Raw genomic sequence first — 23,597 nt, forward strand, 5'->3', positions numbered from 1 at the left:
GTATTTTCAATGTCAGTTATAAATAAAAGTAGTGCTACACTAAATATATATTTCTAATACAGGAACGTATTTCTTGCCAAACTATTCAACATCTTAATAGTCACATCCATTGTATTGTCATTTACTATTACATTACATCTACCAATTCCAAGCAGCTTTTTATAATCAAAGGTGACATAAGACCCAGTCGTTTTTGCTGTAATTATCCTAGCAAGATGTAATATACAATTTTTACACTTAGAGCCTTTTTAAAACATGATTTATTTAACATATTTATACACTCACAACCACCTCATAGTTTACAGATGTGGTTTGTTTTTGGGAACCTTTCTAGACCGAAATCCCAAAATTCACGTACCTAGGGTAAAATTTCACAATTCGAGCTGAAATTGCATTGAGATAATCCTTTTAAAATTATTTTTTCCTCAGGTATAGTACCAGTTTATATCACAGTTATGTGGCACAACAATGAAAGAATAGCAACCAAAATAGAATCTCCACTCTATAATGGGTTCTTTAGGTTATCATGGTGTCTCTCACTCTCTTGGGAAATGATAATGTGCGCAACTGGTAGAGGAGGTTCATGTACCTGCAAATGTTTCAATTGTTCTTTCAAAAACATTTAATGAATCTCAACTTTTCCATCTGTTTAGGAAAGGTTTTATACCATTGAACAGATTATCTTAACTTGTATATTTAGTGTAAATTTTTGTAATGCTAACTTACTTGGCGACGTACCGTGGAGTTTCCGATACCAAAACAACTACCATCGTAAATTTATACCATTCAAAATAAATAAATAATTTAAGTAGGTAACTCAAAAACCTAACATTCATATTTTATCAGATATGGCACTTTACTACTATTTGAAATACAAATTAGTAATTTAGAAGAGTTAGCTTTTGCACACATGAAGAAAGCTGTGACCAAGGTCAAAAAACAAAGGAAACAAAAACAGATCCAAATGAAAATAATGGTATAAAAGCTGATAAGCACTTAAGCAGGTTAAGGTTTGGAACTATAACAATATCAAAATGTGTGAGGAAACTAAAAAGATTTCAGTAGTTACTTAATTCTATACCACAATAACTAATAAAGTTTTATTCCAAATATATCTAATTTATATTTATTGAGATTTCACACGCAATTTAATTACATGTTAATAGTATATACAGAAATATTACCGTATAAAAGAACAAAAAAACTGTGATACACAGCAATCTTTTCATAACCTTTAAATCCAATGATTTCAAAAATGGGTAGAAAATTAAAACATTTTCTCTAGAGTTTTTAGATTTTTTCAACAACAGATTCAAAACCTCTGGTATCACTGCTAAGTTCAAACAATTAATACTTCTAAAAACACATTACTTATGTAATTAATCTTACTATAATTGATAAAAAAATGTGAAGTTCTAAATTAAAAACTCATTGCCCATAGTTAATGTTCTTTAATCAATAAGTGTGTGGTTATGCAGATTCTGGAATCTTTGGTATTAACTGTTGTTAGGTATCATAATAATAATCAAGTAATGCATTTGAACAAAAAGTGACTAGCTGAATATAGCTACTAGCTAGAATAAGAAATACCGTAAATGTAGCCAAATTTGCACGATGTAAAACACAGTGGCATGGCTAGCGTGGGTGGCACTCGGTGAGGATATTAGGGTTTCCTACTTACTATTCAAAACGTGTAAAATTTAATTTTTTCACGATCGGGTGTCACCCCCAAAAACGACCAAAATGGTGTCCGCACCCCCTAGCTACGCCACTGGTAAAACATCTCTAATTTGCCAGGCACAGGTTATAGACTATGGACTGTTTAACAAAACTTACAAGGGAAAACTGTGATAATACAATACGCAGTGTTCCGGGGTGGTAAATACCACCTGACAGTTATTGTGGCAAATAGTAGCAAAAAGTGTCATGGTACATAATGACATGGCCTATATTCGAAAAAAGTGACATTTTAGGAACACTGACAATACGCAAGGCGCATTGAAAAATCTTTTAAAGTTTAGAATAAGAACAAAATACGTATAGGCCACCGAAACATTTAAGGGGGAAGGGACTCACAAATATCATTTTTGGTTCCAGTACAAGGGCTATAATTAGCGTTTGACATCTTTAAACCTATTTTCCCCTTTACTAGTAATCTTTCCCCTAGATTGAAATTCAGATTCCTAGTAAATAGCCGTCTCTGGTTGGACATATGAACTTTCATAGATACTCTTCCCCTTTAAATAATTTTGAGATAATGGACACTACATTAAATCAAAACCATCCCTCGACATTACAATAGGGTAAGAGTTATTATTTCTTTGACACTCGATAAATATGACTGAATTACTTAGTATTAATACTAAATTTCGCTTCTTAAAAATTAATTATAAACAAAAAAATCGTTGCATGGTAACAATTCTCAGATAATGTACACATGTTAAAATTACCAAGACTACTGTAGTAACACAAGGCTTTACAAAACAACACTATACAAAAAAAGTGTAAACTTGGAGCGAAATAAAATTATATCACATGTTGTTTAGGATGGTATCCAAAATGTCATGTATAAAAAAAAAAGACTTTCAAATGCTTACGCAATCTTTTTCGGACTGGTAACTGGGATTAGAGGTTGATAAGGTTTCCCAGCGATTTTTGTACATGGTACTTTTTCTCAAAATTCGTTTGTGAACTATATAAGCAATGATCGTAACTACAACTACAGCGACCAAAATGCATCCAGCTACAGCTGCTGACATTGTTCTAATTGAAACTGATCAAAAATAAAATTTAATTAGAGAATTGCACTGTCAAGGGCGTATCCAGGATTTTATTTCAGGGGGGGTTTTGAGGGAAAATTTCAAGGGGGGGGGATGCTGACGGAAGTTTTACTGATATTTATTAGGCACCCCCCCCCCCCCCCCCGTCATCAGCATTTCTTAAATACGCCCTTGTGCACTGTTGACTACAAATAAATGGGGATTAAATGGCCTACCTTGATTATCAGCTTGTAAAACTTCTTGTTTTTGCGTGTTATCGGGTATTTCATTAGTAGTACTGTCAACTAGCACAGTGGTTACATCATAAACACCAGAAATTGTGGAAATTAAATTCATTGAAATTGTTGAGTCTGTTTTAACTTTATCCGTGGATTTAGGCGTAGATGTAAAAGATGGTGATGTAATTAGACATCCAAGTTCGTCACTGTAATCTCCACATTCATTTATACCATTGCATTTCCACTCTGGTTTCATACATGATCCAGTTTCACACGCTGAAGTTTTATCACACCCTATGTGCCAACAGAATTTTTCATTTACATATCTTATACTTTGTTTTAATTTAAAGAAATAATTACCCAGCGAATCGTATTCAATTTTAAAATTCAACAAAGACTCCCTGGGTTTGTACAAGATTAAAATCTTGTTGGAGCTGCTTATTCCTTCTTGTTTTGAAAATTTAACTATTGGACTTCTTATTGATGGGCCATCGTAGACGGTAATATCAAGACTAATGTATAAAAGTAGTAGTACATTACTACGCATTACGCAACTATAAAAAAAACTGACAATACCTTTTGTTAGGTATGCTAATTACTACGTTTGTATAATCAAAATGAGGCTTTAAAGGCACAGATATAAGCCAAATACACAAATTTGATGAACTCTCTGGTGCAATTATTAATACACCTTTAGCTAAAGTTTCGATACCTCCACAATCTGTACAGAAAAAATACTTAAATATTTAAATATTTAAAAATTAATTTGTATGAGTTTTACCGAATGCCATTGATTGTAGAGAGAACTTGTAGGATTTACCACTAACTGGCAATATAGAACTTTGAGATTCAAAACTAACATTGAAAGCAGATTTTAGAACCATATCATCAGGAAGTGAGCTGCTAGGATCGGCTAATTTGTTTCCAAAAGACATTTCATATCCATCCGTTTTGAAGCTGATAATATCACCTCTTCCAATCATAAATTGATTGAAAGTTATGTAATAAAACATTGGTTTATTTTCATTTGGTCTAAACAACCAATGACACTTTGCATTAAGAGGAAAGTTGTCTGGGAAGTTAGGCGAAGATAATGCAATATTTTCACCAACAGCCATTCCAAATTCATGATCACAACCTAATTATTTAAAAAAAAAAACATTAAAATACTTGCTCTAAAATTATATGGTATTTTTACTTACTTTTTTGGGTTAGGTAGGAAATTTTAACAGTTGGTTTATTGTAGTTATTTGCACTGCATTTTCTGGATATTTCAAATATTGCCCCTTCTAGAACTGGAACGTTAACTTTGGAATGGAGTATAGACTCAGAATAATTTAGGTCCAATAAGCGTTTTTGATTGTTGTATAGAGAGCTCAATTTCAAAGTGGTCCCCAAGGTTTCAATGAAGAAGTTAAATACATCTTAAAAAAATGAAGGAATTTGATGTTTTTCTCCTAATGCATCCAAATTAATAATTTTATTACCATTCGATAATTTTGACGGAAAAATTGAAAAACACGTTTGGTGACAGTCACCTACACTAAAATCAAGGGTGCCCCGATTATCTACAATTGTTTGATTACAACCTATCATGGATGAACAATTGTTTAAGTAAGATTTTGTGAATTTAACACACTGAAACATTAGAAACTATCTCACCAATATCTGTGGGGTAAAAATGCATATTGATATTTCTTCCCTTCCTAATTCGTTTCACAACCAATTTTAGCTCATTAGTTGGTGAAACGATCGACTTTAGTGTATATTTTTCATCCAAAGTTAGGAAATGAGAGTCAGAATGTTCAAAATGAGAATACAGTTCTAGGACTGTATCTGGGCCAATTGGATTATCCAGTTCTATATTAACCACTTTATCTTTTTGAACTTTAAAATTATAATCTCCCACAGCTTTTATTGTTACTTTTCCACTATTTTCATTTAGGCCATTGTCCTCTACAAAGATACAAATTTAAATCGTAAAATTGTGAAATATAATAAGCATAATATCTTACTATATATTGAAAAATCAGCAGCAAAATGAAGTCCTGGTAAAATTTGCATAGTAGTAAATTTCACCCAAAACTCATTCGTGGGGGATATAATAAGTTTATCTGTTCAAAACAAAATTTTAGATAAGGATAAGAGATTACAGCTTTCAAGTACACTTAAAACTGACTCGCCTTTAAATAAATGATTGTTAAGCGATGACACGTGTAATGGATCAAATTGTTCAAATTGAGGGCTGCTGATAACTAAATGATCATCCAAACTTAACAACTGTAGTGAAGAAAAGGCCGCCCGAATTCTAGTTCCAGAGGGGCTTCGGATAAGCCAGTTGCAAGTGATAAAGTCGCGTGTAGGAGCGCCTATATCAGGGTTGACTGGTGACATAAATAATACTGACGTTGAAGAATTAATTGCATTTAAATCAATTCTTCCACTACAAGCTGTAAAGTAAAAGTTTTAATTAAGAGCTTATGCGTATCAAATACCACTACTTACCATCAGGCACAGCTTCGTATAAAATACGGAAACTGTCATAATCCTCGGAGTCAAGTTTGATTTGGATAAATATATCACCTTTGCCAAAAAATATCTTTGGAAAGTCAGGTGCTTAAAAATAAATTAAAAAATTCATGAAATTTCATTTTAACTCACTGATAGAACACCAAAATCTACTAACAGTTACTGGAAATCACATCCTTGTCTGATGAGGATGTAATGTTTATTTCACTGTCTTTCAATGTCATATTCAAGAATGTAAGTGCCAATGATTCCAGTGATTTCTGGGATGTACGATAGCCTGTTAATTTATACAGGCACTCCAGTGGTTTATTTCGCTTGAGACCATAAAGTGGCGAGCTAATAACCCCCGATTGAAGCCCACCAAGGTCCATTGAACAATCTGAAGGCGATTGAGAGCGATTCATTAATGGTTAAAACTACAGGCATTCGTATTAAAAAAAATTTACCTTCTGTAGAAAAGTTAATTAAGAAACTTCTCTCAGTATTATATTTTCTTGGCGAGGTTATTAGCTGAGCCTCAATGTATCTAGTTCCAGTGGCGATTACGAATGGACCTTTAATAATTATCAGAAACCTAATTAGTAGTCAAAGTTTTGCAAATTTGAAGAATTGAAAATATTTACTTAGGAAACCAGTGAAAGGACCAAAAATTATTTTTCCTGTATTTCTGTGTTTAATAATGAAAGTGTCATTTTCAAATAACATAAAATTTTTTATTTCCAAGTAGATATCATCTGTGTTGTTAGGTAAGGATTCAAAAAACCATGAGCAGGATATATTTTCCGGCACATTGCTCTGTTTTCCATTGTATGCCAAAGATCCCTTATCTTCGTATGTTTTATTACAATTATTATGCATAGGGTTATACACACTGATTTTCTCTGTGACAATGAAAAAAGTTGAGTTCTTATGACAAATACTTTAGCATAGAGTATAAAAATTCTTACCATTTGCCAAAGTAGATGATATGAAAATCAAAACCAAGTACAGAAAAAACACTGAAAATGTTTAAAAATGTTGTAGCCTTATAATTTTGGTTTTGGAATAAGCAAAGAGTTAAGTATAGCTTTTCACCTATTTCAGAATGCTGCTTTAGAAACATAGTATAATTTGGCACGTAACTCAGAATTTGTTTTGTACCAGATATATTTCTCCAATATTTTATTGCATGTTAGAAACTTTACAAATACCTGAAAATATACTCAGGCTTATTTGAAAAATTCTCTTAAGCTTTTAAGGTACCTATCAAAAGATATGTTATTAGTGCCAGGGTTGGCTGATTCAAATTAATTTTATTTAAAACCTAATTGATTCAAATGTGGTTTTTTTTTTTTTTCAAATTATGGATTTCAAGAACATCATGTACTTCAATGGATGAAAAAAAGTTTTGTAAATTTGTTAAAAAAATCTGTTCTGTATCAATTCAAATTAATAGCAAACCTGAGCAAAGCGAATTAATAAATAGTAATTCAAACATTTCTTCACACCTAACAGAGGCAACTTATCCCTTAATACTGAAAAACCACCATTAACTGTATAGAAATTGATAAATTCCAAAATAAAAAAGACAACTCTAATTGGGGTCAACTTGGAAATCCAAAAAATATGGATAAAAAATCTGCAAAATAGTATTTTAAATCACAATGGAAAAATCAGTAGGGTTGTGCAATATCATATTTTTGGGATCAAATCGAATGAAAAAATAAATATTTCAGACATGTCAATTACTAAATATTAAATTATGAAAATAAATTTGGTGTATTATTTATAAACAAATAAACCAGTTTCAGGTAAAAATTAATATTCATGGAACTTTCTCAAATCAATAAATCAAATATTATATTGAATACCTAATCAAAATATTTAGTGCCAAAAATACTTTGTATACCCACAGATCCAAAATCTGACTCCTATGCAGCATTATCCTAGCTGGTATGAAATATTACTTTAAAAGAATACTAAAATGCTTTTAACACGTCAATATTAGCAAAATACAATTAATAATACAGTAAAACTCTGAGAAACCACTGAATTCTTCCGGTTGGAGATTATGATTTTAAAATTTTAATATAAAGTCTATTGGAGAAAATCAAGATTTTGGTATTTTGAAATTTTCGCAAGACAACATTGTTAAAAATGTTTACTGGATTTCGGTCCTAACCCCTCAGTGCCAATTGCCATAGTAATAAAAATATGAACACATGAATGACAGCGCCAATGATATATATATATTTCAGTGTCTGATATCACTTGATAATTATAAAATAATATCATTGTGACATCACCCACCATCCTAGCGCTAAAGTTAGTTTTGACATGGATGTATTAATGAACACGCAGTTCATTAATACATCCATGGTTTTGACGCCCAAATTCAGAACACAAGGTCCTCTTAAGAGTGTAGACAACAAAACCCACATGGCATGATGCCATGGCCTTTAGTCACCAACTCCAACAGACGTCTTTCGTCCATATATTTGCCAATACCATATTCAACCAAACATGGCAATGTAAACTTTTAATTTTTAAATTAGCAGTATCATCGACGTGTTGTGCCCACTCAAAAATTAATGAGCACGACTTTTAATTTTATTATAATTCATGGACTAAGGCTTATCCGAAAAACAATTATGTTCCAGAGTGAATTGACGTCGTAGACAAATTTCAAACAAAACAATAAATTATTAACTCACGAATTTGTTGATTACCTAAATTTAGGCCATAAAACTTTCTAATAATTACCGCAAAAAACTGTAATTCCAATTATACCACGTGCCAAAATAACTGGCAATGGAAAAACCGGAAACAACAACGCCGAACACCGGTAAGATAACAGAAGGGGTAGAGAATTTACGGAAATAAACCGGATACAACGTTGTCTCTTGTCCGAAACATACCCCTACGTAACGACGTCATTATGAAATATAAACAAAACTTATCGAATATCCTTTAAAATAAACGGCGCAAAATTTGAATACGGAAAACTTCGGTTATTTTTTTAGACATACCTTCAACGGCAAAACTACGAAAGATTTTATATTCTAAAAAGACAACTGTCTTGTTAGTGTCACTGGATATTTTTTCGATGTTAAAAACGAGTGTGGGCAAGATTATTTCAACTCGATAACCGCGTAACAACGAAGAATGTGCTAATCCATCGGTTGGTGTGCGTTTCACGTAACGTGCTTTACCGCAAATCCTGCTCCTGGAGTCCTGGATCCTCGATAAAATGTACCTTGAATTTTCTGATGATTCCCTCGAGCAGCCAGTGATGGGCATTTTATAATAATTAAATCTCAGCTCACAAGTCGCTCATTTAACTCGGCAAATTTGTTTCTTACGCTCTTCTCAAGGGCGGTTCAGGAAATGTTTATTTCTCAGATCTTACATGTTTACCAATAGCTCTTTATTCACTGTATATTGAATTGATTAAAGCTAAAGCTTTCCCACGCTCAGCTCAATATAAAAATAATAAATTCCGCTCGTATAGAAAACTAATTACAGTTAAAAAAAACCCTGAAAACTTCAATTTCTTCAACTATAATTTTATCACAACAAAATGTAAAACTACAAAAATCGCTCATCTTGAATTTCCACTGACCTACAGCTCGAAATAGCTGACACTCCTCTTTTCTGCTAATTTAATCAATCTTAAATTGGATGCTCAATCATGGGCCAAATGCCCTTCCCTCAATGAATTGAACATTTCACCGCTCAATCTAACTCATAAGGCTACCTACGGCTCAAAAACGAGCGGACCGCGCCCATCCCCTCTGGTAGCCTAGTTGATATTAAACTTAATAATGGAAGCTAATTTGTAATGACTTCGTCAATTTGTAATAATCTAGATATAGATTAAATAATATTACAGGATAAGAAAATTTATTAAACTATCGATATATTTAGATAATACATTTTTGAAATGAGCTTATGAGTTCATCCAAATTCCTTCGCTAATATATCATAAGTCTATAATATTTTGCATGGTCTAGTTTTCCACGGCACGAGAGCAACGTTGCCAGGGGGGGCTATTCGGTAAACATTCAAACGATAATTCGATCTCGATACCCTGTACCATGTCGAGATCGACTTCAACAATTCGCATTGATTTATGCTTTTTCAAAATCTTTACTAAGTACCATTCGTCCACGGACTAAAATTTACAGTCCATGATTCGTCGAGATCTCGAAATTCGAAATCTATTTTTCAATCGAAAACTGGATTTCAAATGCTTACAGAATAGTAATACAGGTAGTTTTTGAGAAAGTCACCCAAACTTTATTTCAAAGTAGCCAAATTTGTCGCCCAAAATAAAACATTGATTAACGAATAGTAGAAGCTCACTACCTAATTTTTGAAATCAGACCAATCATTTTATTAAAAAATTACAAGTGACATTAATTAGTTATACATTGATTAGTTATACATTGATTGGTTATATCATAAGTAACATAATAACAATAAAGGATGACACTTCCTATTACTTTAATGCTAATTTTGTAACCGAACCTTTTTTCGGCACTAATTTAATACTCTCTTCAAGCTGTGACTTGGACTCGCGACTTACCGTTTTGGATGCCTAATATCGGAGAGCACGTTCTGGAGTCGCGAGGGGCTTTGGCTTTGTTTTGAAGCCCGCGTGCGAATCATGCATGATAAAAAAACACGAGCTCGTGGCGCCGAGAAAAACTTTTTTAATTTTTATCATTTTAGCCAAATATTCCGCCTATCTATCGGAATTGTAAACTTTCCGACCTTAGAAATCGATTTCCCGATTTTCAGAACGATCCATCCAGCCGTTTTCGTGATACAGTATAGCATGAATGTATTCATTTCAACCAGGAATATCGAACTGCAATAGGCAGTCTGGCCTCAGTCGCTAGGCTTTTTCTGATGACTAAATTTCAAGAATAGATTTATTTAAATTTTATGAGATTTACTATATTGAGAAGATTTTTAGTTTGGCTCCCAATGCCTTCATCATACTCGACTCATGGATTTCATGCACGACTAGTACAAATAAACTTTCAGATGCATATAACCATAAGTAACATAATAACAATAAGGATGACAATTAACGAGATTTACTGATTTTCATAGTTATTGCGTAATCAAGATGTTTTCTCAGCACAGAGCCCTCTAGTGTCTAAAATACGCAAGTCTCCGTCCAATATGGTATCCAAATCGAATTAAACCGGGTTTTAAGGTCAAGTGTGACCGTGGCTTTTAAAACTCCACATAATAATTTGAAAGTGGTTCATCCACTTCCCCACCTCGTGGTAGCAGGTAAGAATCTAAAATTCCAACGATTCTGTAACCTATCAATTTCATTTGCCAAAACTGACAATCAAAACCACCTTTTCAGATCTGGTTTTACCGTAGCTAAAGTGTATGCTGTAGGGAGAAAACATTAGCACCGCAGCGCCACCTAGACTCGTATCAGCCTAAGTCAGTGAAAAGGTGTTGGTCCATTTGATCGAAAAATATGTGATCGACATCGATCATTATACGTTGCAATTGATCGAATCCCATTTGTCATTTGTTTCACAAGATCGAACCTTCAAATGATCGAATACTATTTGATCGAATTCCAGTTGGTATGTTTTTATTTTACCGAATGTCAATATGAAGTACAGAAGGAATAATGATGGAATAATTCATTGCTTAAGTGCAGAAGGAATAATGATGGAATAATTCATTGCTTTAACTGTATTAAACCACAAATATGAAGAGATTTTTACTTTATACACTATATGATGGAATTTTTTATGACATCGACGATAACGGCCCGTTGTTTTTGATATATATAAATAAGGTCAGGTTAGGTTAGGTTAGGTTAGGTTGATGTACGCGCGCCGTAGGCGCGTATGCACCGTTGTATACGAGGGGTCTGACCACGTTCACGGCCCTTCTATTGCTAAAAATTAGGTACAGAGTTCGTTTTTTTAATAGGTCTTTCTATTAATTATGTCCGAGAGAATATTTTGTTTTCTACGTCACTGCGCTCAGGTTTTTTTCTGTATATTATTTTTCTTTAGTACAGTTTAAAGAAATAATTATTATTCATAGAGTCTACTGTATCTCATTCTGACTAGATGTTGCCTTTTCGATTTACTCCCAAAAACTAGTAGTTTTACCCTACAGTAGCTTTCGATCAAATTTCGTTCGAGCAAATGCCATTCAATCAAATGCAATTCGATCAAATGGAAATTCGATCAAATGGGACCCGTTCGATCATTTGGGAATCGATCAAATAGACTCTAACCAGTGAAAAAGCTTATTCAGTTAATGTTTTGCGTGTGAAGAATATGAAGTGGAATAATTATGGAATAAGATTATAGAAGATCTATAAAAACCAGAATATTATATTACGAGAATAGTACCTTTTTAATTGCCCTCCTCTTCTTTAAAGTGAAGCCTGTTAATAGCTATACATGTATGTGGCTTAGGAAGTTAGGACCCGTAAATTACCGGTGGAAATCAATGGGGGCTGACATTCCTGTTATCAAGCTTTCCCACTATACTGTAATCATAAGTAACATAATAAACATAAGTATGGCACATAACGAATTCAGTTAATGATAGCAAAAGTGGATATATATCCACTTTTGATGATAGCCTGTCGTGGAGTGATTGTGAAATAGGAAGTCTTCGAACAGGAAACTCGTCCCTTCCTACTCTTTCCGTTGGCAAAATAGTTGGTTAGTTCGATGGCGAGAAATACGAGCGTACACGTGGTTAGGTTTGAAATTCGAAAATAGCTAACTTTTGAAATGGAGCCAGTGTTTATAATAGTTACTTTTATCTTCCGATTCAATAATTCATCAGTATTTTCCAAAAGTAAACGTTATTTACACTTTTGAAAGCATTTAAATTTTCAATAGGCCTTGGCCGGTCTGTCAAAGCATGGACACTGTATCTCTAACCGGACGGGAAAAGCTGTAGCTTCCACCCATAGATATAGGAAACGTATATAAAGGTCTAGATAAAATATTTCAGAGGGAGTGAATACGGAGGTGACAGCTAGCAGAAACGCATAATTTCTGCAGGCTATCCTTATAAGGCGCTATCTATCGGTAAGAAAGCTCGTGCTATCGTCGCGAGAGCCATTGTCTCCTGCTTAAAAATTATACTAAAAGTCACCAACAGATGGTGTCTAAAGACTACAGCCTGCGGAAAGGTCAAGCACTTAGTACTAAAATGCTAAGAGAGCTCGCGCTCTTGGTCACGTGCCTTCCTCGGTGTCTGCTAGCTGTCAATTCCGTATTTTATGTTAGGCTTAGACGCCCCGAAATTTATCTAGACCTTTATATACATTTCCATAAGTTAATGAGGTATCATTAACTTATGACATTTCTTATATCTATGCTTCCACCATACAAAATCACCTGCCGCCGCCACCGTCTCTCTGTAAAGGGGGGAGGTTCAAGAAATTTGAAAGTTTCGGGCTGTCAAGGCCATATAATTCGTCACGTGGTCGACAAAACGTTCCGTTTGAAATGGGGGTTTACATTCTTTCGAATGACCTTGACGGCCCTGCGAATCGAGTACGGCCGACTATTTCAGTTAATACGAAGTAGGACGCAAACGGACAGTGAGGGATAACTCTTTTAGCCTGCTTTTCCCGTCCGGTTAGAGATACAGTGTCCATGGTCAAAGAGGCTGCCGGAGGATGATCGGCGATTTTCCGGGCTTCCTCCAAATACTAGGAGCTGAATTTCGCGCAAAATTGTCAGTCCGTTGGTACGTAATGGTTTACGTTGTCATTGGCGAAACCGACTATCATTAAAAATTTGCATTGGGTGAATAAGAAGTGTAATACTTATGTTTATAATGTTAATTACTAATGGTATCATTAATGATAGTCTGTCGTGGAGTTAATGATGGGGTATTCTCCACGTGTTTAAAGACTAAACTCCAGTGACGTAGCTAGGACAATAGGCGCTTCAACAAAACATATTGAAGGAAATCGCCAAGAAGTAATATTTCCAAGAGCCAAGACCTGCAAGGTATTGTTTATATAGTGCTTGTGGAAATAATGGAAACTTTTCACCTATAAACAGAACTTCGTCTTTTTTCCAAGCCTATGTCAAAAAAGCTACCAGGTTAAAAGGGAACCCTTGTTGCTGTCTTAAAGGTGAAAAGTTTCCATTATTTTAACAAGCACTATGTAAACAGTGACTTGCAGGTCCTGGCTCTCGGAAATATTACTTCTTTGCGATTTCCTGGGAGGAAGATTTATTGAAGCATCTATTGGGAATGGCCGGCATTGCGTGTATTGGTCTAGTTACGCCACTGGAAAACTAGTTAAAGGGAGGATAACACTCAACGAGTTATTTACAAAAGACCCCAACAATATTTAAAATTTCCTCAGCAACAAACCACTAAGCAGCGCCGAAAATGTCTAGAGCCCTATGAGGGAGTGGACAATAATTGGATCCTTTTAGAAGAGATAGAAATTCTAGAGTTATATCCCCTTTAATACCTACATGCATGAATATATCTAGCTATGAATATACAATAGCAATAGCCTCTCTAACCTCCCGCTAAAATTTGGGTTGGGCTTATCTAGTCACGTGATCAATCACATCTGCTCCGACCGAGTGAGGAGCATGCCGTCATTTCCCTCAGTCTCCTGATTGGCTGAAAACGCTTCACTGGTCTCGAAAGTTGCCACCCAAATCAAATCGACATGATAGAAGGGCTATATCGTAGGGTTGGATATTCATAGCTAGATATATTCATGCTACATGGGAGTCCGCAGAAATTTTTCTAAGAGCGGCATCAATTATCATACCTCTATGCTCATCAAAGTGTGGAATTTGCCCATTTTGCCCACCTCCGGGTATCTATGAGTCTCTATTCTCTTTGTGGGCAAAATAGCTCTTAATATAAAATACGAGAGGTCACGTGATTATGTTCGATTCATCGTGCAGTTAAAGTTAGAAAGCGCGCGCATATTTTTGTTTTTGTTGAGCTCGCACGGAAATATTAGGAAGCGCGCGCTCCAAAAAATAACACTTTTTATACATGTATGCGTATTATTATTTTAGAGAAAGAGCTAAATTACTGCAAGATTAGACAGATACGAGCGAAAACGCGTTTAAAGGGGAACGGCCAAGCTTTTCGAAGTATGGCCTTATTTCCGTATCAAAAGATTAACAAGATGTTCAATATACTAACACGTACCTTTTTTTGTCTTGAAAAAATAGCTTTTGTACCAAAAAGTTGAAACGAAAAATAACGCCAGGTGTTTGGGTTTGAATTTTCGCCGCCATCTTAGGGGCGGCCGCCAGCGCCCCTAACCCCGTATGAGCGATTTGCGAACTATCCTAACTTTTAAAATTGCGCAATTTAGGCTTAAATCTCTTATAACTGGAACGCGCCGCACGTGCAAAACCAATTTTTTGCGTCTTCAGTAGCGCGCGCTTTTACGTAGTTTTTCTGTCTCTCCGACTTCTCACCAGGTGTCGCGGCGGAAGCGCGCTTTTCGATTTCCCGAAATTTCTTTATTTTATTAAAAATTAACCACTCAGTATTTGTTGATGCGGTTTTCGAAATAAATTTTAGTTTTTAATGGGCTATAGGGCTATATAACTGGTTAAAGCTTGACCGTTCCCCTTTAAGTCTCAAATTCGAAAATAACTACTTTCAATAATTTATCATTATGAGGTCTACGAAAACGTTATTTTTACTGTTGAAAGCAATTAAATTTTTACTAAGCCTTGGCTGATTCTTCAGAAAGGCCTTTACGTGACACATGGAAAGCATGGACTAATTAATACAGGGACCTTTCGACTCTCCAAAAACGTAAAATACATTTCTTCCAATCTCTCTCACGACTGGAATGAATAACTCACTCTGCGCATGCGCGAACGTATCACAAGGAGCGGCCATGGTTAAAAAACAGGAATAGCTTTTACTTTAGCACTTGTACAGTCTATTGCGGCGAGTTCTCAGTACTTAAATATCGTTATTAGTTTTATGCTCAATGGGGGAAAAGACTATCATTAAAACAATTAGCACGGGGAGAATACGAAATGTCATACTTATGGACATTATGTTACTTATGCAGTAATGTATGTATTTTCATTTGGTCACCAGAAGGCGCCAACCAGAACATTCGCGATTTTAGTAAGTGGGCTGTTCTATATTCCAAACTTTTGCGCATTTGGCACCATTGGCGCACCCAGGGGGTCCGGGGCCAGTCCAAACCAGTTCCTTTTTTATCCGAGACCTCCCCTTAAATAAAATGCTGGCACCATGGTCATTTTTTTCAATATCTTTTATAGCTAGCGGCCTCCATAATTATTAGGTTCCCTGTTACAGTACTATACCAGCTCCCTTCCATTTCGACATAATTCTACCCCTTCAAAGCCAAAAAAAAACGTGAATTTCACAGCGTCATGTCTATTCTCAAATACATTAGTTAAGGTCCTACGGGGTTTCTTTTATTAAAAATACCTTTCTAGCCTTTCTTTAGTATATGTCAATTTTTAGATTATCTTTTCAATATATGTTTTTAGATATGCTTGATTTTCGCTTTCACGTAGCAAAACCGTAACCTATCGTTACGCCCTCTTTCGGCCGCGAACGAAATCGATGAGACGTTTCGTATTAGCCATAGAGATAAGAAACCGGTAGAGGTAATATTACCGCGTAAGGCGCCCTTGTTTTTGTCCGAGAAATTTAAAAGGGGGCGTAGCTATAGTTTGGCGGGTCACGAATATTAAAGTTCTTTGCATAAAAAAAGCTGAATACATTTTTATTAATACGTCTGGTAGCCCTACTAAAGCCTTATGACGTCATTCCGCGAAACACCCAATCGGAAAACCGAACCTTTTTTGCGTCAAATTTCGCGTCTCTATAAAAAGGCTCAATTTAACGGAAAATGGATGAAATATTGAAGGATAAAATCAAAGTAGAATGCGAAGCTTTTGTGGAAAAGTACGGGAATGCTTTTAAAAACGAAATTTTAAGGTTAGAAATTCCGGTGCGAATGCCCGAACTCTTGCATCAATATCCAGACTTGTTTAAATTGGTGCTGCACAATCCAAAGGACGCCTTTTTCGTTTTAAAAATGTACGTATACACCACGATCATTCAGGAATCGTTCCTGCCCGGCGTTTTCCAAATTGAAAATCTGATTATAGTACCACGGTACGATTGGTTTCCTACATCTTCAGCTTACAGAATAAAACCGGAGAATTTCGCGGAAGCTTTGGAGGGAAACCGTTTCTTCAGAGTGGACGCCATTTTATCCTCCATATCCAAGGTGCGAGATTACACGCAATGCGCCCAACACAATTGTCCCAATGAGGATTGCAACAGATGGATGGCTGACTTAGCATACGTTCGCGTTCACGTTCCGGGAGTCACCGAATGGGACCTAACCAAACCCGATTTCAAATGCGTGGATTGCCGCTGCACCTTGGTAGAGGACAAGAAACGCAGAATGTTGGGCAGGAAACGCACAGTCACCGTGCTACCGGCTAAAACTTTAAGCCTCGGTTTCGAAAAAACAGTGCTGCAAAAATTAACTCTTTGCGTCCGAGATGAACTGGTCGAACTATTAGAACTGGGACAAAATTACCACGTAATTGGTCTTCCTATTGTTACCAAGACGGGGCAAACGTTAATCGAAGTTAATAATTTGGTTAAAATCGAACAGTACGTTCCCAATGTTCCTCTCGACCCCAAAAATCGTATCTTACAAATGGCGTCAAGTTTGGATAATGGGCCCTGGAGTCATTGTCTCAATTTAGCCTACTATTTCGCGCCAAGCGTCGCGTCGCCAGGGTTCGTGTTCAAAGTTAAATTAGGTATTTTGCTAAGCCTTATCGGAATCGATAAAGACGACCCGGAAGAGTGGAAAAACGCTAGTTTATTCGTTATCGGTCGCCAGACCGACAAGATACAGCGCTTATTCCGATACGCGTCTCGTTTCTGCCACAGAAGAGTTCTGCATTCATCGTCTTTGAATGTGTCCGCCTTTTTACGCCACGAAGCCGCCGGTAACGTCATCGAGGGAGGAGCGCTGGAACTAGCCAATGGGGGAGTTTGCTTTATCGACGCCAATTATCTAAAGACATCGTGTATCGATACGGTTAATTCTTTTTTAATACAAGGCCAACACCGCGTCGTCAATGAAACCGAAACGTATTGTTCGACTTTGCGTACCCGCGTCTGGGCATCGAGCGAAACAACCGGAAATGGGAAGCGATCAACGGCTGCCTCTACTTCCGGTTTCTCCGGAATTATGTTTTCCCAACCGACGCCCCTCGGACCTGCCAACTCGAAAACAGCGTACGCCTTTTCTCTCGTTTACTCCATTGGAAATCCCGAAGATGATGATTGCATTTGTCAATGCGAAATTGAGCATTTTTTCAAAATGTCCACAGCCAATGAACAGGTCCGTTATTCTAAATGTAGGATATGTATTTAAACGCTTACCAGCATAGATAAAATAACTTTTTATATAGATAGGAAACTTGAATGGGGCAAACTGACTCTCACGAGATTGCCCTGACATCTAGTGACTGCGCCAGTTGGCTGTCTTCTCAAGAGCGTAGAACGTATTGAGGAATTTGAGGGCGGAGTTTTGTGAATAAACGTATTTTGCAAGGTAAATGTCTTCAAATATACAAGAAATAGCGTTTAAAACAAATGCGAAGTTATTTTATCTATGCTAACCAGTGACTAACTTCACCCCGCACATCCGTGTACTGCGGTTGGAACACTTCTACAGGCTATTTAAGGATTTAGCAAATATTTTTAATTTGAAAAATTTGATAAATTAAAAAAAAAGAGGTTTAGCATAGAGGTATGTATGTCATTGGTTCGCTAAAACTGACGATGCGATTGTCTGCAGATTTTTAGATTGTTCACTAAAGGTTTCGAAATATTTATTATTCGCTACCGAAAACTATCGCAACGCCCCCTTTAGTTCGCCATTGAAATCTAGATAGGTAGCGGCTAAAGCAAACACTACTATAGTCAGTTGCAGGCTAAGAAAGACAAAATATATAGTACAATCGGCGCAAGGATATCTCAGATCGTTTCCGGTCATTCCACCACGCGAAATTTGAATTTGGCCATTTTACGGTCAAATTCGAATTTTGCTCTTTTCGTCGTCTTTTAGCGCCATCTAGAAACCAAAATTGGAATCTTTATTTTTAAATTTCCTAATTGTGGTGGCGAGAAAATATAAATTTAAATTTAAAATAGTATGCATAATTGTTTAATTTTGTTAATTTATTTCTACGTCTTACCAGTTCAATCGGCAGTTTTTTTTTAAAATAGTTACCACGGTTTCTTTGGGGGTAACGTTGTCTTAATGAGCTATAGACGTTTAAAATTATGTTTTTCTCTTTACTTGCTAACAATAAACCTTTATCGTGATTTTTATAGTAACCTCTTGGGCTACTTAAAATATTTGGAGCTTCCATTATCGAACTTTCTTTAGCAAAATAATTCGGCTGTATTCAGTAATTAAACTCATGACAACATGAACTTAAAAAATAAATTCCAATTTCGATTCCTAGATGGCGCGAAAAGACGCTGAAAATCACGAAATTTGAAATCGACCGTAAAGTGGTCAAATTCAAATTTCACGCGTTCGACTGGCCGGAAATGGTCTGAGGTATCCTTGCGCCGACTGTACTATATATTTTGTCTTTCTTAGCCTGCAACTGACTATAGTTTTTCTTCATCGGTATTGATAAATTTGATACAAAATGTAATTTTTATTTATAATTGGATAAATTTATTTAAAAAAAAGTTTTTATATCAGTAACAGACGCGAGATCAAAGGCGCTACTTCGGAGAAGCTAGCGCCGTTACGCCACCTAAACTCGTTTCAGTCGCGAATAGTTTTTTCCGGAAACTAAATAATAATTTATTATCTACCTGAATCTTAATTAATTATCATTTATTTGAACTTACAATAGCAATTTAAAATTTGTTTTTCTTATGTATAATAGTATGATTAGGTTAAAATATATATATATATATATATATAAAAGGTTAGGCAAAAATTTGAAGGAGTTGTAGGGGGTGAGTTGAGAAGTATGCCTGTTTTTCCCCATTTTCCTACGGTGAGTTAAAAGAGCGCCAGAGAGCTTCAAAATGTGCAAGTTTTTATTTTTCTCATGGTCGGGTAACACGCCCTAACGGGTGATGCCCGGATCTGACCGCCCCCCCCCCCTAGCTACGCCACTGGTTATTAGCCCCTCAACTTGGTCTCTGGTACATAATTTTCATTATGACCTACCGGTTTTTGCTTAAAATCCCTCGACTTATTATTGGTGAAACTAGGTGATATCCAAGCTATTTATTATTTAACGGGGATCACGTTTCTAATTGAAACCAACTTTGTATCTCTAATGGTTCTCGAAGTAAATTTTGAATGACCTTGAAGACATGGTTCAAGGTCATAGATATTTTCGTTGTCAAGTGACCCCCTGCTCGTTCTATGTGTCCTGAACAGTGACGGACTGGCCATTGAGTTAACCTGCCCCAAGCACCGTTCATGAAGTGGGCCCCTCAAACATGATAGCGTTATGGTTGTTAAAGCTGGGGCCCTTTGTCTTCTGGCAGCCCAAAATATTAGACCCAGTCCGCCAATGGTCCTGAAGTTGTAAAACTCCTAGCTAAAGCCCATTTTGAGTTTTTGGCCCTGTATCGTTTTTTAGTTAACAGCCGGTATATTTTTATCAATGTTGTAGGATGAAGAAATGATACCGGAAGGTGATTGGCGAGCTTTCATGGATACAACGCGTCACATCAGCGTGACCTTCAGTCAGGAAGCGAAGGATTTGTTGATGGAATATTTCGTGGCGAGTCGAAACGCCTCGGACCAATCGGGCAAGGATTTGCCCGTAACAGCCATGTCCAAGCTTCTGTTCCTGTCGAAGGCCTTCACCAAATTGTGCTTACAGAGCGAGGTGACGGAGACTCACGCGATCATGGCTATTTATACGGTGGAAGAGATGAACTCGGCCCTTTGGGGCTATTCCGGTTTGATGCAGGAAGCGGAGTTCAGCTACCGTCCGGAACGAGACCCGGAACTGAAATTCCAGCAATTCAAAGCGGACCTTCGAAGAGTTCTGACTATCAAAGCCAGTAAATGCATCGCGTCAATGGAGGAATAATAGCTTATATTTTAACCAAGTATAGAGTGTATCAAAGCATTTCCTAAGCGTAAAAGCTGGTTCACACGGGCAGTGTTTTCCTGATTTTCTCTAATTACCACCTTTTCCCGTTGTTCTGGCGCACGGGACAACGACTGTACACACGGACAAAATTTGCCGGATTTTACCGCCGCCAGCGCTGCCGGTAAACGAAAAAACGGAGAATTGTTGTAGGCTTACGAATTTTTGCGTCTATCACGTGACGGCATAACGCTCGCTGATTGGTCGAGCCCAACGCCCTTCAAAAAAATGTCCTCCGTTTTCTCGTTTACCGGCAGCGCTCTCGGCGATAAAATCCGGCAAATTATGTCCGTTTGTACCGCTCTGTTGGTCCAGTCGTAACACGAGAAAATAGAGAAAACCAGGAAAACACTGCCTCTATGCCTTAACTACTCAAGCCACCTTTCTAAAACGTGTAGGGAGATCTTGAAGGAGTCTATATTTCATAGGTTACATTCCTACAGGTTTTACCTACACGACAACCTTTCTATTGTCTTAAGAGCACCGTTGATTTAATATATTTTATGATATCCTAATATGCATATTCTAACCATTATATTTCTTATCTTGCAAATAATATTTTAGTTTAATTTATTCTACTATATTTCTGTATTATTGGAGACAAAAAACATTCAAGTTTTAGCTTTATTCAATATATTTTAGATGGTCAATGAAATTTCCAATATTTTTCACTTTTATCCGTGTGATTTTCTTCAACGTGTATTTATTATAACCTCGAATCTTTCCTTATTAATAAAAGTGTTTAAATATTCGTTTATTTTTCAATTAATTTGCGTATTAAAGGAGGTTAAGTTTAAAGCACTATGATAGTACTGTCAGGTTAACTTCGTGACTTCAACGGACAGACAAATTCTACAGGGATGCACCGATATTGCGTTTTCTAGGTTTTAAGAAATAACCGAGCATTTATACAGTTTTTACCTCTCCGAGGGGACTTTGTACCCTAGGAGGGGTTATACAACCACCGTGTCTGTCTGTCTGTCCGTCTGTGGGAGGGTCTGTCTGTCAGGCCTGCGTTTGCATTTTCGAGGCAAAGGGTAATCACTGCGTATGCAGTTTCTTAGAATCAGGGAAAAGGTTTTTCCTAAAGCGCCCTCTTTTTGTCATTGGGTGTAGTATAATTTCTTAATCGGCCGGGATTCGAACCCGAGCCCTCTTGAACGACAGGTGAGCGTTCTACCGCAGAACCACGGATACAGTTACGCATCACTGAAAATTAAAAACTCTTCCGAGGAGAGGTATATTTTGGCTTGCCAGCTTGTTGATATCGACACTTATGCTTTTGACCTATTGTCGGCCTATTATTGTAATATCGGCTTAAACGAAGCCGGTATTGGCAGATACCGGTATAAGAAAAATATTTTCTGGAAAAACTTAAAAATAAGAAAATTATCGTTTAACTAACTATTCAATTTGTGATAGAAAATATGTATCACATAAAATGAAAAGAAACCTATTCAGATATGCTCTTGCAAACCTTTTTTCATGAAAAATTCTAATAAAATGGTATGACAGTGCACTGAACCGACTTTAACATTGATTTAATGATTTTTTATCAGATACACTACTGTTATGATAGATAGCTTTGTTAACATCGGCCGATATATTGGCTGTACCCATATCGGTACAAATTCTTGACGTTCGCGTTTGTACGCACACGTTTGTAAGCCAAATCCACGCGGTTAACCGATAGCACTTTCTCCCTGTATATTTTATTGGTTAATATAGGAAACTCACTCTGCTCATGCGGGAAAGTAGCACAAGGGTCTGCCTTATTTAAAAAACTGAATTTTTTTAAAGATGGCCGCTTCTTGTGATACCTTCGCGCATGCGCAGAGTTAGTTACGCAATTTTAGGGGAGCCGAATTCTCCCTGTAATAATAAATCGAATATTTAATCAAGAATGCGTAAAATCATATTTATATAATATATAAGTATTCATCTACCTATCTTGCTAATGGTAATATTGAGCGGTGATGTGGTGTATCCATCCGCGATTTGGCGGGAAAATCGCGTCTAGCCGGGGAAGGTACAGTTTTCGTTTTATGGAAAGGGATTATAAATATTAATATTTCTTTCTGTATTTTAAAAAAATTCACTTTTAATATGTTTTAAGCGATTAATCCGTGCTTACATTCAATTTAATTTGAACGAAATTAAAATAAATGAAACCTTATAGGTAAAACTGAAATAAATCTAACTTCAAAAACCTTGTAGGTAGAAGTATTTTACACGCAACTATAAAAATTAATTAAAAGTTATAATCCCAAACCATAGTAGTTTATTTCTTAAATATAATTAATTGCCATGAGAAATTTATTAGTTTTATTATTAAACTAGTATCTTACCTAAATCTTATCCTCTTCATAAAGCGGATTACGAACAACTGCAACTCGTATGAGCCGTTTACTTGTACTGATGCGAAATAAATATCGTACACCCTGCGTTACTTGAAAAAACCCTTTGTACTCTGTGCATCTCTAGTTTCACGGAAATGTTTATTGTGTGCGAGGAAAATAGTTCACCTTAGCCATCTGGATCCCCCCCACCTTAAAAGGAAATGCTCGTCCCATTTGTTTGTTTGATAAAACGAAATTGGAGAAATTACCGTTTTCGAATGCTTTATTGTATGCCTTTTGAAATCGCCTTCTAATTCTGTCTGTTGCGACAACGGTTTTTCCGAGTGGAAGTAAAAATTGTATACCAGATTTATGATTGATAATATTACTTTCGATTCCCGTTATTCAGGATTTTGAAAGTTATCTGGGGTTTTTAAGATTTCTTTCGATTCCCCGTAAATCATGATTTCGAAAATAATCTTGGATTTTTAAGATTTCCATTAAGTATTTCCTGATTTT

At 36.1% G+C, this 23,597-nt stretch overlaps 3 protein-coding genes across 9 annotated transcripts; 2 read left to right on the top strand and 1 right to left on the bottom strand.

Annotated features, from left to right (window-relative positions):
• Positions 1–242: 242 nt before the first annotated feature.
• Positions 243–23,125, bottom strand: LOC149944167 (uncharacterized). Of its 7 annotated transcripts, XR_016480889.1 has the most exons (19): positions 8,221–8,458; positions 6,602–6,717; positions 6,475–6,525; positions 6,151–6,408; positions 5,974–6,081; positions 5,685–5,906; positions 5,504–5,614; positions 5,182–5,448; positions 5,014–5,112; positions 4,661–4,954; positions 4,486–4,587; positions 4,201–4,422; positions 3,780–4,136; positions 3,575–3,719; positions 3,359–3,510; positions 2,996–3,292; positions 2,598–2,773; positions 439–589; positions 243–358 (listed from the first exon to the last, which is right to left on the bottom strand). XR_016480889.1 is itself a non-coding variant. In XM_090175224.1 (18 exons), the coding sequence occupies exons 2-18, from the start codon at positions 6,627–6,629 to the stop codon at positions 503–505; spliced, it is 2,976 nt and encodes a 991-aa protein (XP_090031350.1). In that variant the 5' UTR covers positions 6,630–6,717; positions 23,088–23,125; the 3' UTR covers positions 243–502. The 7 variants fall into 7 exon arrangements, 6 of the variants coding, with proteins under 6 accessions (XP_090031350.1, XP_090031353.1, XP_090031348.1 ...); XM_090175224.1 differs by lacking the exon at positions 8,221–8,458 and adding an exon at positions 23,088–23,125 and having other exon boundaries at positions 243–589; XM_090175227.1 differs by having other exon boundaries at positions 243–589; positions 5,182–5,382.
• LOC149944168 (minichromosome maintenance domain-containing protein 2-like) lies at positions 16,419–17,972 on the top strand. The gene has a single exon (XM_090176300.1). It carries the CDS (start codon positions 16,419–16,421, stop codon positions 17,970–17,972), a length of 1,554 nt encoding a protein of 517 aa, XP_090032426.1.
• LOC149944169 (uncharacterized) lies at positions 18,033–21,335 on the top strand. Its single transcript, XM_090175330.1, has 2 exons — positions 18,033–18,152; positions 20,254–21,335. The coding sequence occupies exon 2, from the start codon at positions 20,263–20,265 to the stop codon at positions 20,677–20,679; it is 417 nt and encodes a 138-aa protein (XP_090031456.1). The 5' UTR covers positions 18,033–18,152; positions 20,254–20,262; the 3' UTR covers positions 20,680–21,335.
• Positions 23,126–23,597: the final 472 nt, after the last annotated feature.

The sequence above is a fragment of the Leiobunum rupestre genome, chromosome 5 (genome assembly GCF_980474605.1).
Source record: "Leiobunum rupestre chromosome 5, qqLeiRupe1.1.hap1, whole genome shotgun sequence".
Classification (NCBI taxonomy): domain Eukaryota; kingdom Metazoa; phylum Arthropoda; class Arachnida; order Opiliones; family Sclerosomatidae; genus Leiobunum; species Leiobunum rupestre.

Excerpts from the sequence above, each read along its gene's own strand:
- LOC149944167 (XM_090175224.1), bottom strand. The coding sequence starts at position 6,629 with ATGTTTCTAAAGCAGCATTCTGAAATAG. Across the intron at positions 6,409-6,474 it reads ATCATCTACTTTGGCAAATG|AGAAAATCAGTGTGTATAAC; the intron begins GTAAGAATTTTT and ends TCATTGTCACAG. Across the intron at positions 3,720-3,779 it reads TCTACAATCAATGGCATTCG|ATTGTGGAGGTATCGAAACT; the intron begins GTAAAACTCATA and ends TTTTCTGTACAG.
- LOC149944168 (XM_090176300.1), top strand. The coding sequence starts at position 16,419 with ATGGATGAAATATTGAAGGATAAAATCAAAGTAGAATGCGAAGCTTTT.
- LOC149944169 (XM_090175330.1), top strand. The coding sequence starts at position 20,263 with ATGATACCGGAAGGTGATTGGCGAGCTTTCATGGATACAACGCGTCAC.